General features: G+C 48.3%; 3 protein-coding genes across 6 annotated transcripts; 1 reads left to right on the top strand and 2 right to left on the bottom strand.

Moving 5' to 3' along the window:
• Positions 1 to 59: 59 nt before the first annotated feature.
• Positions 60 to 10,086, bottom strand: LOC6596948 (centrosomal protein of 135 kDa). 2 transcript variants are annotated; one of them, XM_026989408.1, is made up of 13 exons: positions 9,969 to 10,086; positions 8,212 to 8,410; positions 7,975 to 8,101; positions 7,761 to 7,919; positions 6,298 to 7,702; positions 6,025 to 6,235; positions 5,830 to 5,945; positions 1,436 to 1,561; positions 1,129 to 1,282; positions 938 to 1,062; positions 621 to 888; positions 290 to 475; positions 60 to 221 (listed from the first exon to the last, which is right to left on the bottom strand). In XM_026989408.1, the coding sequence occupies exons 2-13, from the start codon at positions 8,386 to 8,388 to the stop codon at positions 60 to 62; spliced, it is 3,216 nt and encodes a 1,071-aa protein (XP_026845209.1). In that variant the 5' UTR covers positions 8,389 to 8,410; positions 9,969 to 10,086. The 2 variants fall into 2 exon arrangements, with proteins under 2 accessions (XP_026845209.1, XP_026845210.1); XM_026989409.1 differs by lacking the exon at positions 9,969 to 10,086 and having other exon boundaries at positions 8,212 to 8,419.
• On the top strand, positions 2,581 to 5,361 carry LOC6596947. 3 transcript variants are annotated; one of them, XM_026989410.1, is made up of 4 exons: positions 2,581 to 2,595; positions 3,436 to 3,873; positions 3,935 to 4,272; positions 4,337 to 5,209. In XM_026989410.1, the coding sequence occupies exons 2-4, from the start codon at positions 3,443 to 3,445 to the stop codon at positions 5,101 to 5,103; spliced, it is 1,536 nt and encodes a 511-aa protein (XP_026845211.1). In that variant the 5' UTR covers positions 2,581 to 2,595; positions 3,436 to 3,442; the 3' UTR covers positions 5,104 to 5,209. The 3 variants fall into 3 exon arrangements, with proteins under 3 accessions (XP_026845211.1, XP_026845212.1, XP_002022228.2); XM_026989411.1 differs by lacking the exon at positions 2,581 to 2,595 and adding an exon at positions 5,290 to 5,361 and having other exon boundaries at positions 3,309 to 3,873; positions 4,337 to 5,030; XM_002022192.2 differs by lacking the exon at positions 2,581 to 2,595 and having other exon boundaries at positions 3,309 to 3,873.
• A 126-nt stretch (positions 10,087 to 10,212) lies between the features above and the next one.
• LOC6596949 lies at positions 10,213 to 12,715 on the bottom strand. Its single transcript, XM_026989696.1, has 7 exons — positions 12,190 to 12,715; positions 11,974 to 12,128; positions 11,762 to 11,906; positions 11,257 to 11,664; positions 10,918 to 11,191; positions 10,742 to 10,848; positions 10,213 to 10,673 (listed from the first exon to the last, which is right to left on the bottom strand). Exons 1-7 carry the CDS (start codon positions 12,647 to 12,649, stop codon positions 10,378 to 10,380), a joined length of 1,845 nt encoding a protein of 614 aa, XP_026845497.1. The 5' UTR covers positions 12,650 to 12,715; the 3' UTR covers positions 10,213 to 10,377.
• Positions 12,716 to 14,733: the final 2,018 nt, after the last annotated feature.

Here is a 14,733-nt window from a genome sequence, read left to right as displayed (position 1 = left end):
AAATTTGAGTTAAAATGAAACTAACGAACAAAATTAATGAATAAAAGGATCGAACATGTCTACAAAGTTTCCGAGGGCACCCTTGGACTGACTTCACGCGTACGGGCCCTACAGAAACGATCCTGCTCGAGGTTCTTGCGCAGTTCACGGGCCTGCTCCTCGTACTTGGTGGCCAGTTGCTTCTGTTGAGTGCAGCGAAGACGCTCCTCCTGCAGCTTTTCCTTATTTCAAAGGGGGAAAGGGAAGGGCCTAGTGTGTCGTCTATCAAGATTGATTCACGTTTGCTTACCATGGTCTGTTGGTACAGATGTCGCAGTCGTTCCATCTCGTTGTTGGTCCTGATGCCGTCGTCATCCTGACGCTGTTGATCTTGGTGCAGGTGCTCCAGCAACTCGTCCGTGGTCGCTGTGGCCACTTGGTTGACGGCCGCCGTCTGTTGGAGTTCGTCGCGCAGCTGCTTGCATTGCTTGTCCAACTGCGAAGTTGATTCTAGTTATTGTGGTTGTAGTTATACCGCTAGTTGGACTACCACTAGCATGGATTAGCATGCGACGAGGCAAACTAAGACTAGGGCCTTAGCGAGGATAGTGGTACGCATTGGGGGACGAGCTAAAGCTCACCTTCTTTCTAGTTTCATTGACTTCATTCAACTCCGCATTAAGCTTCTCCTTCTCCACATCCAGCTTGTCGCACAGCTCTCTACGAGCGTCAAGATCGACCTTCTGGATGCGCAGATCGTCGCGGGCATTCTCCAGTTCCTGCTTAAGGCAGCGGGCCTTCGCCCGGGCGGCGGTAAGTTGTACTTCCATCTCCTTCAGTTTGCACTGGCAGCACTGCAGATGATCCTTGAGGTTGCGCACCTCGCACTCCAGCTCGCAGATCTGACGCCTGAAACGATTAGACTTTAGCCCAAGCCGCAAAAGCAATGTTTACTTACTTTGATTCGGCTGCCTCACACTCCAGGCTGTAATTGTTGCCCTCGAGCGCCACCTGTTCGGTGGTGAGGCTGTGGAAGTTGTCCAGGAGTTCGTCCCGCTCCTTTTCCTTAAAGTTAGAGCATACCTGTCGGCATTAGTTTGGCGGCTCGAGTACTTGTCTCTTATCCACAACTTAAATAACTAGACTGACCTTTTGCATGAGCAGGTCCTCGGCCTTCTTAACCTCCTGGACGTAGTTGTGCAGCTGCTCCTTCATGTTCGCAACCTTCAGCTCCGACTCCCTGAGCTTCTTCTGCAGCGTCCTGGCCTCCACCTGGGCATCGGTCAGTTTGTCCATCAGGCGGCTACAGCGATTACAAAATGTGTACACATGTACATTGTATTATACAAAATTGCCATAAAAAAACTACATATTAATGGTCACTGTGCGAGGAAAAAACTTTGGCTGAGCGCGGAAGCAGTTCTATGATCGCTGCGGTAATGTCTTTTTTGCTCACCCATTCTCTGCTATGGCCTCATCGCGGCTGGCTTTGAGTGCCACAATCTGCTGCCGCAGCGTTTTACTTTCCGTTGAAGTCTCATTCAGCTCCGAGTCGTGCTGTCGAATTTGGTTGGTCAGTTTGCTGTTTTGGAGAGAGTGTACACATAGGAAATCGATTAGAACTATTCACTGTTCTACAATCTTGACACACCAATCCTAGGCTTATCATTGTTTTCCTAGACCCTCGATCACATACATCTTTTCTCCCCTGTATTGCGCCCGAATATTGAATTATCATTAAGGTTCGGACAAGGCAAGACCCCGTCTGGCTGCAGAGCTCCACCAATGCCAAAGACTCGAGGAGCCTGACCCTCTCTCGGGCGCCCCAAAAGCAACCAGACACAAATATACATGTGTGTCTAGATATATGTAGATATATGTGAATGCCAGGCACGTAGCAGGCACACATCCGCAATTCGGATTGAAGCTCAAGAACACACAGCTCACAGAGCAGTGAAGTCGCCATCGCCATCGCCATCGCCATCAACGTCTTTGTCTGTCAGTCATTAAGGCTAAACAAAGTTCAAATACCCGTCGGGGGCTGACGCAGAACCCAAAAGGCTAAGAGAAAGAGAATGAGGGATATACTCGCAAGTATATACATATGTACGGGTATGGGCATGACATGTGTATGCTCGATGACTGACATTTCGACGCCCGCTGTTGGCTGTCGGCTGTTGGCTGTTGGCTTTACGGCCAAAGTGGTTAACACATGGCTACTAAATCTTTGACATAAACTATGCTCTGCAGCTTGTAGTTTCCATGCAAGAGCGCGCTGGACGCTAAGAGCGAGTCGGGCAGGCCAGCAGAGTGTTGGCCGGGCTCAGATGTTTGTTACCTGCCTGAGCGAACGGTCGGCTCAGTCGGTCGGTCGGTTAGTTGGTTGGTTGGTTGGTCGGTCGATTGGTCGGTATCGGTCGAGTCGCGTCGGTTCTGCCTTAGGGAATTGAATTGTATGTCTTTTGGATGATCGCGTTTTTGATGTGTTTTTTTTTATATGTTTTGTTTTGTTATTGTGTTATCGTTTCGTTGCGGGGAGGACGCTACAGCCAAATCAAAATCCAAATTGAGCGCACTCCAACTTGTTTTTGGAAATTCACGAAGGAGTTGCAAAAGGTGCCTAAGCAAATAATCACTAATCATTGTTGTGTGTCGAGGCGAGAATCACAGGAGACGGAAGATTTTGATTGGATGTAAAACAAAAGCAAAACCAAGAGCCCAAACCAAACCCAAAGCCAAACCCCAAACCTGTTGCTATTACAGCAGCTAACAACGCAACCTAAGACTGGCCAGAAATCACGCAACTATCCGCCAGCATGGATCGGATACATGTATATGGGGAACTGGTGCAGAGTGTGGCACCTCTCGTGTCCACCGCTTGGCTGGCTTCTGCGGCGGCGGCTGCGGCTGCTGCTGCGGCTGTTGTGGCCGATGTGTTGCCTGCCACTGTTGCAGGTTTCGTCATTTGCTCTTACATAAAATGGCGTTTCGATTATGAGCAGCAGAAGATTTCTGGCCAAGCAGACGCAAGGCGAACAGAAGTCAAGATAAATGGGTATTTGGGTCATGGTTAACAGCGCACGAACCGTTTACTGGTTTTTCTGTTGTGGTTTTTGGTTCGTTTCGTCTCTGGCTGCGGCTCTGACCGGGGCTAGTTCGAGTCCAAGCACTGCGATAATCAGATGCCCCAGAGGGTTGGCTAATTCAAATTGGACTCGCTTCGGGGCCTGTGCCTGCGTCTGCGTCTGCGTCCGCGTCCGCAAAAGTGAATTGATTTATAAACAGCTGCCCCCGACAATAGAAAAATCATCAATCATCCGGTATAATGAGAGGCGAGCCGAGCCAAGCCGAGCCTCCTCCTCCTCCTACCCTAGCCCCACTCTACCAAACAAAAGTGAAAATCCATTAGTTGCCTTCCCAGCTGATGCCAAACTATTGGTCCTCTTGCTCTTCCAGATCCACCATGAGACGTCGCAAGCTGCTCATCTGCTGGGCAGCCCTCCAGGCGGGCTCAACCATGATTACCTGCCTGCTGTTGCTGCTGACCAGCTCACAGCACGGCTATCAGGTGGCGGCCGGCATTGTGCCGCCACCCTGGAGTGATCCGGCCACGAACCCCTGCGCCAGCATGTCCGGGGGCTGGCAGCTGCTCTACTGGACGCCGCTAAAGAAGTGCTTCAAGATCTTCACTCTGGGCTATCCCTGTCCAGACACCATGGAGCTGAGTCCCACACCAGTTAGTGCCAAGCGGAAGGATCTTCCTGCGGCCGAGTGCCGCTGTCCGCCGGGAACTGCTCTCAGTCCTCTGACCAGCTCTGTGTGCCACAAGCTTTACGAGCGGGGTCCGTGTCAGAGCACAGAATACTTTCAGCCCCTACCAGATCAGGCCAAGAGGTGAGCCCATGGAGGGATCTGGCTCATTCACCATTCATTCACAATTTCCTCCTCATCCTAGGACTGGCAACCGGTGGGGCACCTGCAAGCGTCCGTTGCAGTGCCCCGATGGAATGATCTTCTGGCCGAGAGACAACAAGTGCTATACGCGACGAAGTCGTGGACCCTGCAGCCGGGGAAAGTTGCTGGTGCGCAACGAGGACGGGCTGGCCGAGTGCAGGTGCGAGGATGCAGGCGAACTGGCCTTGTACTACTCTCCGTCGGAGGACTCGTGCTATGAGCACTATACCAAAGGACCTTGCTCCACGCCGGGTCACATTTTCATGCCGGGTGGTCGGTGCGACTGCCAGCAGCATCTGCCCCAATATCATGCCCCTCAGCAGATGTGCTTCGAGCTCGGTAGGGTTCCATTTGACAGTACAGTAGTCCCCCCTCCTTATTCCAAGTTCTCTCCTGATTTCAGATACTCCGGGACCCTGTCCTCCTGGACACATATTTCGCATACCCGACAATGCTGAGGCGACGACTGATGGCTCTTTGCAACTGCTGCCTCGGGCCAGGTGTCTGTGCAAGGAAGGCTACGTGCCCTGGACCGATGGCATCTGCTATCGCCTGTACACACGGGGACCGTGCGGTGCCAACGAGTTCCTGGTGAATGCCACCTCCTGTGTGCGCAACTTTTGCGGCAAGAATCGTCTGTACTTCCCGGCCGAGGACTCTTGCTATCGAATAGGCTCCCAGGGCCCGTGCTCGCTCCATCAAGTGGTGATCTTCGATTTCACCGCGCGCCCCTCGCTCGACGGCATCTCCTACAATGGAATGTGCGGCTGTGCGGGAGTACTCACTAACTTGGACCAACAGTGTTCCGGCACGGGCTCCGGATCTGGCTTCGGCTCGGGCGCCGACGTGGAGCAGAACATCTGCGAGTCGACGCCTGGCATGGTCGAGATCAACGGCCAGTGTCACAAGCTGTACACCCGAGGTCCCTGTGGGGCTGGCCAGTGGCTAGAGCCACTCAAGAGTCACTCCCAGACGAATACATCGATCTTGGCCTTCGGCAGTCGAGCCAAGTGCGTCTGCCGCCCCGGCTACACGGCCACGGAGGCGGACCAGAGGGGCCTAAGCAACTGCAGTGCTCCAAGCGTGAGCCTGGCGAGGTATTTAACGATCGAGCGACACAACTCAAAGTTCCTCAATGATCTACACTCCGGTTCTCCCTCCCTAAACTAAATGTTAATACCAGCCTTTCAAACTATCCTTTGTAGTCTCTGGGTCTTTGTCTGGGTCTGGTTTTGAGTCCCCGCATGCCTACTCTCTTCATCCTTCTCTTTGATCTTTTGTGATGCATGCCAAGTGTTTTTTGATCGCAGTGATCCATTTGTTATTCCATTAACCATTTTGTTCTTGTTGTTTTAGGTGGTTTTTAGAAATATTCGGGTAACCTTTTCGATGGTTTCGCAGCCACGGGGGATAGGATTGTGCCATGAATGTATTACAGCGACTAATATACGAGTTGTATTTAAGATAACTCTCAATAAGACAAATAAAATAAAGCAATGTGCAAAATAAACAAGAATACTACTGTGCCTTGCAAGGACAGACGTTCAACGATTCTATTCAGCCCTAAGGACGAGAGGACGTTGACCCGTGATGTCTGCGCTATCAAGTGGCTCAAGCGACACCAAACCGATGCCGGTTACGCGTGGATCCCAGGCGCAAGCCAACCGATCGGGGGCGCGCTTCCGCCTCAAACGAGTCGCGTGCAAACAGGAAATAAAGATGTTCGAGTAATATTCGGGTATAAGGTGGGGCTTGGAATTATAATCCAAGCAGGAGACCAGACCCTAAGCAATGCTATAAGGCAGGAAACACACTTTACAGTTTTTAGTCGATCCAATGGGGCAACACACGGACCGGACAGACGTTCAGCGATTCTATTCAGGACTAAGGACTCACCGCACTTGCTCCTCCAGTTCCTTGACGCTTTGTTCCAGACAATTCCGCTTCTCCTTGCAGTCCTTGAGCTCGTATTCCAATTTATATGCTCGCTCGGTTTTGCCATCCAACTGATGCTAATGTTGACGAGAAGCATTAAAGAAGATCGACAAAAAGTAAATAGAATGAAAGGGGAGCAGAGCTCTGGCCTTTTACCAGAAGAGTGTCTTTTTCAGTCTCCAGGCTAATGTAGGTCTGGCGCAGGGCTCCGATCTCGGCGCGCAGTTGGGTGACCTCATTCCTGTTGGATTCGCGACTGGAGTCCAGTGTGCTGGCCCGGACATCTGCCGACTGTCGCTGACGCTCGGATATCATAAGTTTACCTTGGAAGTCGGCTATAATTCGCTCATTCTGTTCATTGAGCATGCTGCCAGAAGGTTGATGCATTACGAAATTTACTCATCTTGATTAATAGTCAAATCAACTTACGTTATCTGACCGATCTCGGTCTTTAGCTGCTCGCTTTCGGCTTGAAGCGAGGCCACGCGATGCCTTAGCTGGGCTATGTCCTCCTTGAGCAGGGCTATATTCGTTTCCGCTGGAAGCCGAGCTGAGTTCAGTTCCCTGTTGTCGCGTTCCAGCTGCCGCAAGCGATCATTGAGATCCTCGTTGCGCTGCCGCAGGACCAGCAGCTCCTCGGCATGCAATTGAACAGAGCACAGCTGCTTCTCCCTAATCATGTCCCGCTCGCAGCGCACTCTCTCCAGTTCCGACCTGGCACAATCGCGCTCCCTTTCGACCCGCCCGATGGCAGCCTGTACGCAGTCGCTTCGATTGCTGTTGTTCCCAGAGCTACTGGCGGTGGACGGCGGCAGGGTCTCGTAGTGGGTGTTCTTTTGGGGCGAGTATTGAAGTTTGTTGGAGCACAGCTCATCCCGCAGTGTCCGCAGCTCCTCGTCCTTGGACTTCAATTGAGCACGCAGGAAGGCTACCTCTGACTCTGAGCCGGATCTGGCCATTATCCGGAGATATTCCTTCTGGAAGAAGTCCCGCTCGGACGTCAGCCGTATCTTCTCTTCGTTGAGGGTGACGGAGTTGTTTTCGTTATGGTCCTTCGCCTCCTTTTGCAGCTCCATTATCTTGGCATGCATTTTTCCAAGCTTTTTCTTCTGCTTATCAATGATGGTATTTAATTCCTCCTCGCGACGGGTTAGCAGATTAAGACGTTCGTTCAGATTACGCTTGTCACAGGGAATAGCAATAGGAGATGCTCCTCCTGTCAGACGCACATCTTTGAACCTTTGTTCGTTTCGCTGCTGCAGCTGCTTCAGCTCGACCTGGAGATGCTTCACCTCCAGTTCACGGGCATCGATTTCCAAATTGGCCTGCTCTTCGACCTGTAGGGCTGCCTGCTTGAGCTCATCTAGGTTCATTTGAAGCTGCCGCTTGTCCTCGTCTGAGCTTAGGGCTCTCTGCATGGCATCGTGCATTTTGTCTTGGTACTCGCGCACCTGCATCATCAGTTCAGCCTTCTCGCGCTGCAGCAGGTCAATGTCCTCCGATAAGGCACCCACTTCCCTGTAGCAACAGTCCTTGGCCAAAGCAACGGGCGGCCGTCCCCCAGATAGCATATCATTCAGTCGACGAATCTCCCGATTGCGCGACTCAACTTTCCGCTTGTAGAACTCCAATTGTTCGCTGGATGTGGCTAGATCATTTTGCAGCTTGTCGAGCTCCTCCTGGCCGCTGGTCTGTGTGACTGTCACCCCATCCTGGGTGGTTGTCGTGGTCTTTTGAAATACTCCCGCATTGCATTTCGTACATTTGAGTGCAGTGCCAAGAACGCAGGGCAGAATGTTTCCAGCGCGTACTGTGGTTATGAAAGGTTTCTTAGCTGAAAAGAATCTCCAGCATTATACAGCATCTAGCAGTGGAGGAAAATTCAAACATACTCTGTCGGGTGGACGACACATGCGTTCGTTTGCCAGCCGTCGAAGACGTGCCAGCCAGTTGTTTGTTTAGCAAGGCATCTAACTGGTTCTGTAACCCCACGTTATGGCTTTGCAAGTGTTCCTTGTCCGTCTCCAGACTCCTCATCCGTCGTTCGGCCTCTGGCGATAAACATTTTTAAAAGTTTTTCCCAAGATAAGGTTCAAGATCACATACCACACAAGCGCAGCTCGTAGTCCTCGCGATCCCTAAGAAACTGCAAGTGGAGCTCATTGCATTCAGCTAGCAGGCGGGAGTTGTCGCACTTGTAGGGTTCAACGCCCAGCTCCCAACAGGTTTTCTCCTTTAAAGACACAACAAATCGTAGCTTAGCAACCGCTTGACCCATTTCCTTAATAGTAATCTTAGTAGGATTAGCTACTGGCTACTGGGAACATATTCATATGTGGGTACCTCTAGCAGATCGGCAACTTGCTTCTTTGTGTCCCTAAGACATTCCGTCGTCTTGACCAGGTCACCGAAAATTGCTTGCACCAATGGAATGGCCAGGACGGGCAGCGTCTGGTTGAAGCCCATAACATCCAGTTTGGACCGCAAATCCTTGAAGTCGCCATCGTTAAAACCATTCATGGATAACTGATGGCTTAACTTTCTATTGGATGTACTCAATTATTGCAATAAATAAAACAAACAATAAACAAAAATAATGCGCCAAGAGTTAAAAAGGTACGCTAGCAGTGTGACCGTAGAAATATACTTGACGAAGTCAAGTTCTGTTATACATAATCCTCGTTTTTTATTTTCCGTGGAATATTACTAGCTATATAGAACATTTAGCCATGCCCACATAATTTTAGAACAAAGATGAATAAATTTTCTACACAATTGGTTAGTTTTTAGTCCTTGCTTTTATTGTATTTTGGCTAAAACAAGGTTTGAACAAAATAGTTCAACAAAAAATCAGTCGCAATGTTGCTGGTATTTAAAAACATGATGCGTGTATAGGCCTTTGTACACCCTATTTCTTTAATTTTATATGTAGATCAAACGCAATTTATTAAGACCTTTTCTCAAATTGACATGTTTTTGACTTATTCATGTGTATTATTAGTATCTTGTATATATTTATCTCGATCCTGTTACCTACTGAGCCTTGGAAGACAAACATTTTCTCAATTCTATAACATCCATTACCCCCAGGGTATGTGTGCATGGAATTAGCAACATGTTTGTGTATGGAATGAGACTCATTGTTGCAATAGCGAAACTGCGGCGAATCGGGTATTGCCTATATTTCAAGCTATAGATGCCCACTTAGCTTTATCCCATAGATAAATGCATTTTCTACAAGATTGCTTCTTTTAATTACCTTAATGTATTATATTTTGACCAAAAAACGGTTTTCAAGTAAATGTTGCTGCAACAGTGTGCATGGAAATAGCAACATGTTTGTGTATGGAATGAGACTCATTGCTGCTAAAGCGAACTGGGGCGAACTGCGGCGAACTGCGACGAATTCAAATTCCTCATATTCTTTGTTCCGTTGAATAATACTATCTATATGGAACATTTAGCCATGCCCACTCAATTTTATACGATTGATGAATCAATTCTATACATGATTGGTCTATTCGAAATACTTGCATTTATTGGATTTCTATATAACATTGAAAATTAAATTAATAGATTGATGAAATTGACAAAAATACCATGGGAGCGCGGCGAAAACCAGTATATCTACAGTATGACCCTCAGAACAGCACCGAAATATACGGTCTCACTTGAAAAATATACCGAGTGGTGCGCGCCAAATCGAACTTTTTTGAATGTGAGCGACAAGGATTTAAAGGTTGTCAACCGGGCCTTTATCTATGCCCACATAATTTTATCCGATTAATTAAACTATTCTCAACTTGACTGGCTTACTTTATATAATTGCTTTTATTGCATTTTGCGTAAAGGTTTTAGCGAAATAGGTTTAACAAAAAAAAGTTTTAGACTACCGACCGGATAATACCTAGAACTGCACGTCAAATTATTTGAAAGTGAATGAGTCACAAGTGAATACAATTTAGTGGAATAAGCCATGCGCGGAAGTACGATTTGAGAAAGATTTCGTGACTTATTCGCACACATTTTAATAATTTAAATGAACGGTCAAGAATGTGCAATTAATAGCTGACAGCCCTTCTGAATCGCAAAATACATACATGCGAATATTTGACTACTGTGAGGAAGTGTACTCCTCCAAGATCATCCAACGCTGAGCAAAACCAATGAAAGCGATATCCTCCAGCTTTTCGTATTCCACCTCGCTTTCGTGTAATGAATATTTATAGTGCTATTGGAAAAACGCTTTAAATTAAATAGTAAAATAGCACAAAAGTTGTTTAAGACTAGATTTTGAACAATTTTGTAGTTGTCAAAAATTATTTTATATAGTGAAGTATTATACTCAGCGTAAGCGCCCTTTTTATTTCAAACTTAATGTTGTACTTTACTGCACTGAACGAGAGGAAGTGTGGGTAAACGGAATAAAGTCATTAACAAATCCACTCGCCGGTAGGGGCGCCACATTTCGTCGTTCAACGGAAATTGCATTTAAATTCAAATTCAAACTTACTCGACAACAAAACAATAAAAGTTCTTAAACATAAAGGGAGCTTCGTTGTCCGATATGAAATTACGCTCTGGCTTCTCAGATGAGAAAGGATTTGTGGTCGGAGGCAACACAATATTCAAATGACGATTCGATTGACCGACGAACTGTGCCATGTCCAACGGAGCTTCGTATTTGGTATAAGAGGTGACCACAATGGGGCATTTAAGATTAAGAGAGGCCTGTATGGTGTCAGGCCAGGTGTCCTCCAAGGCATATCCCGTCGACCGATACAGTCCCGAATTGTAAAAGCACACTGTTGATTAGAAACGAAACTGATTAAAAGAAGTTGGTCTAAATGCGAGTTCTGCCACACTGTTATACCCAAATCTGGTTGGAGAAACTGCGGCTCTCGGCAGTAGTCGTGATAGAGATTATTTTCAAAGTGATAGTTCACTGTCCTCTGAGCCTTACGACACAAGCGACAGCATCTTAAATAAAATGCAATTATCAGTTGGATCCAAGTACTCGAAATATTCGAAGACCTCGCATTCGCTCACTTGATCTTCTTCAGTTGCTCAAAGGAGATGTTATTGGGATTCAGTTCTGGTCCTACGAAGACCACATTCAGGCATTTCAGAGCTGGCATTATGTGCAGAAGGAAGAGCTCCCATTTCTGCAGCACATCGACCTCGAATTCGATCTCAGCTCCTATTAGATGAAGCGTCAGCTCGCTGTTTCTCAAGCGCTCGCAGAGCTTCAGGGCAAACCAGGCCGTCAGGGGTCCGGTGGAGACCTGGGTAAGGGCAGCATACTCACACTCATCAACGACATCTGTTAGTGGAAGTGGGAGGTGTTCATGGCGGTCCAGGCGCTTTTCATTCTTGAAGGATACTCACTAAAACTAAGTTTTTTCATCATTTGCCTCGAATTGCAGCAGGCCATGGGCAGCTCCCGGAGAACCCTGTTGGGTAGCGACGGCTCCAGCCGTCCAAATTTGGCCTGGAACATGACAAAGGCCTTAAACAGTCTGTAGGCCCCGCACCACTTGGCATGCTCAGGACTCCGATGGTCTGGCTTGTCCCTGCAGGAGGCGAACTCCCCACAGCCGCCACAGAGTTGAAGACGCTTAAAGCGATGCTCGCGGCACTTTTGGTCCCCGCAGATGAGGGGAAAGAGTAGCACCTCTTGCTCCGTGGGCGAGAGCGGACGATTCATTTCCTTCTCTACCTGCCGTATGCACACAATCCGATACGAACGAAATTGCTCGGCACTGAACGCACCGCACTTGTAGAACATCTCGTGACCTACATAGATTCGAGCAACAGGCGGATAATTGGCAATTAGCTTGATTTATGGTTCGTGGCCGCCGACGGCCGACGGCCGGCGGCCGGCACCGCTCACCGCTGAGGTCCACTGCCTGGCGCAGGGCATAGCACAGCTGGCGATGGTCCTGATCCTCCCTCATATGGCTGGGACTGCAGTAGTAGCTCAATCCGCAGCGGGCACAAGGCAGCGAACTCCGGCCGCAGAGATCCGCTTTACAGAGCTGCAAGTCAGTGAATTCGGGGGTAAAGTGGATGCGTTTCTGATTGTGTGGTGCAACTGTCACTCACGTTGCACAGTGAGGCCATAAAATATTTCCGCGGCTTATATATGTATTCAATGTACTCGGCCTCATCGTCGGAGGACTCAACATCGCTGGGAGGCGCCTGGCTGAACAGCTTGCTCAGATTGCTGAACATCGCCGCTGTAGGCGATTCCCCACCGCCTAAATAGGATGCAAATGCAACGTTATACACGAACTCTAATTTAAGGGAACAGTCTCTAACCCATCTGCAATCTGCTGCCCAAGCACTTCAGCAGCTCGTTCACTTCGTAGCCCCTGACATCCTTCGATTGCTTGGCAGGAGTTCCTGCTACTTTCGGCACTACTGGCTCTGGGGCACTCGAAGTGGGAACTGCTGGAGTCCTCGGCTTCCTCTCATCCTCTTTGGCTTGCTTTGATGGCTTCGCTGTCGCTGGTTCAGGTGGGGCGCCAGTAGGCTCGTGTTTCTTGGAAGTAGGAACCGCGCTCTTGGCCAGCAGCTTCCTACGCAATAGCTGCTGTATCAGCTTGATGGGATCGTTGTCTGGCCCTGGCCCCGCTTCCGCCTCCTGGGTTGTGACCACTGAAGGGGGTTTTTCTTCTGCCCCTGCACTGTCCGTCTGGTCAGACTGCACCTGATTGCACTTGTTCCTCGGACGATTGCGATGCCTTGGCTTTTTCTTTTGCACGCCTGTCTGCTGCATGGCTAATTTTCAGATCAGTTTTGCTCAGTTCTGTTCTGTTCTGGGTTCTAAATTTGCCTGCCTGCTTGCGTACGTAACTCAATTGAACGACAATGAAGAATGAGCATTGTTCTTGGGTTGCTGTACGCTCTGCCCGAACTCAATTGGCCAGCAGCCATCTCCACCGCAAGTGGGCCCAAATCTACAAATGTACGCCCTGCCCTGGCTATTTTTGTTGAGCACGGGCCTCCGCCGCATCGAGTACAGACAGCAGCAGCCGGCATGGGCATGGGTTAGCATTTATTATGTCCACGAGGCGTTGGACTAGTGCTCTGCTCGTACGAGTATGGTCACAACCGCAACCGTGAACCTCCCAAAAGGTAGGAAAAAGCTCATTCCATGTGATATTTATACCCGATACTCGAAGAGTATAGGGGCATATTAGTTCTGCGGCGGAAGTGGTTGTGTGTAACACCCAGAAGGAAGCGTTTCCGACCCCATAAAGTATACATATTCTTGCTCAGCATCAATAGCCGACTCGATATAGCCATGTCTGCGCGACTGTCTGTCTTGATTGACGCCTGCTTCTCAGAGACTATAAGAGCTGGAGCAACCAAATTTTGTATGCTGTAATATAACACTGTTGCACGTGTATTTCAAAATTTCGCCCCGCCCCCTTCCGCCCCTACAAAGGACGAACATCTGTGGCATTCACAATTTTTAAGATATGAGAAACCCGAAAACGCAGGATTATAGAGGATGACTATATCTACCAGAATGCCTTCCATGCGCTTACTCGCTCTCCCTCTCTCTCATGTCCCTGGCGGAGGGAAGCGAGATAGCAACACAGCTGGGCTGTTGTTGGTGGGATAACATAGGGAGTGAGAGAGACAAAAGTAGAGGAACAAAAAATTGATAAAATAGGTCATTAGGTGGAAAGAGGATAAGCCGAGGGCAAGAAATAACATTCGAACATAACTAGAGTTCGTGGCTCCTCTTTTTATACCCGATACTCAAAATGAGTATTGGGGTATATTAGATTTGGGGTAAAAGTGGATGTATGTAACGTCCAGAAGGAATCGTTTCCAACCCCATAGAGTATACATATATATTCTTGATCAGCATCAATAGCCGAGTCGATTGAGCCCTGTCTGTCTGTCCGTCCGTCCGTCTGTCCGTCCCTATTAGCGCCTAGTGCTCAAAGACTATAAGAGCTAGAGCAACGAAATTTTATATCCGGACTTCTGTGATATGTCACTGTTTCAAGAATATTTCAAAACTTTGCCCCGCCCACTTCCGCCTCTACAAAAGGCGAAATCTGTGGCATCCACAATTTCAAAGATACGAGAAAACAGAAAACGCAGAATCGTAGAGGATGACTATATCTTCTAGAGTGTAAAATCAGATCGTATAATTATTATAGCCAGAATCAAGAAAACAATTTCATTCTCTCTCGCTCTGTCCCTTTCTAACACACAGGTTTCATGGTCGGTTTTGCCAATTTCAAAATATGAGTTCAAGGATCTCAGAGACTATAAGAGCTAGAGCAACCTAATTTGGTACCCACACTCCAGTGATATAGGACCTTGACCGTTTTGTGTCTAAATTTCGCCACACCCCCTTCAGCCCCCGCAAAGAACGAAAATCTGGGGCGTATACAAATCTCAAAAACTATTAAGACTAGAGCCACCAAATTTGGTATCCGCACTCCTGTTAGATCTCACTATAAAACTTATATCTCAAAATTTCGCGTCCACAAATGAGGAAAATCTAAAAACGCACAGTGATAGAGAATGACCATATCTATCCGGTTGCTGAATCTGGATCAGATCGGATAATTTTTATAGCCAAAAGGAACAAATCTATTTGCAGTGACTATGCAGCGCCTGACGTCACGCTTAGACTGATTTTCCGTCTCTCTCGCACGCACTCTTTGTCGCGTCGTGCAATGTTAGCGCCGTCTGGTGAAGGAGAGCCATACTGACTAAGTATCGGGTATAAATGTAGAGTTTCGGTCTCTGCAGCAACTCACAACGTTCCCCCTCGTTTTTTTTTAAGTTTGATGCTTTCTCTTTCCTTTTGACGCCGACTGGTCGGAAAGGCAG

Source organism: Drosophila persimilis, unplaced genomic scaffold, assembly GCF_003286085.1.
Source record: "Drosophila persimilis strain 14011-0111.01,24,50 unplaced genomic scaffold, DperRS2 tig00000431-arrow-pilon, whole genome shotgun sequence".
In the NCBI taxonomy this organism is placed as follows: Eukaryota; Metazoa; Arthropoda; class Insecta; order Diptera; family Drosophilidae; genus Drosophila; species Drosophila persimilis.
This window is presented reverse-complemented; position numbering and strand designations above follow the sequence as displayed.

Coding starts and splice junctions, on each gene's coding strand:
- LOC6596947 (XM_002022192.2), top strand. CDS start 3,404: ATGCCAAACTATTGGTCCTCTTGCTCTTCCAGATCCACCATGAGACGT. Junction 3,874..3,934: donor CTACCAGATCAGGCCAAGAG/GTGAGCCCATGG, acceptor TCCTCATCCTAG/GACTGGCAACCGGTGGGGCA. Junction 4,273..4,336: donor GCAGATGTGCTTCGAGCTCG/GTAGGGTTCCAT, acceptor TCCTGATTTCAG/ATACTCCGGGACCCTGTCCT.
- LOC6596948 (XM_026989408.1), bottom strand. CDS start 8,388: ATGAATGGTTTTAACGATGGCGACTTCAAGGATTTGCGGTCCAAACTG. Junction 8,102..8,211: donor AAGTTGCCGATCTGCTAGAG/GTACCCACATAT, acceptor GTGTCTTTAAAG/GAGAAAACCTGTTGGGAGCT. Junction 476..620: donor TCAATGAAACTAGAAAGAAG/GTGAGCTTTAGC, acceptor TCAACTTCGCAG/TTGGACAAGCAATGCAAGCA.
- LOC6596949 (XM_026989696.1), bottom strand. CDS start 12,649: ATGCAGCAGACAGGCGTGCAAAAGAAAAAGCCAAGGCATCGCAATCGT. Junction 12,129..12,189: donor GGGCAGCAGATTGCAGATGG/GTTAGAGACTGT, acceptor CATCCTATTTAG/GCGGTGGGGAATCGCCTACA. Junction 10,674..10,741: donor GTTTCTCCAACCAGATTTGG/GTATAACAGTGT, acceptor TCTAATCAACAG/TGTGCTTTTACAATTCGGGA.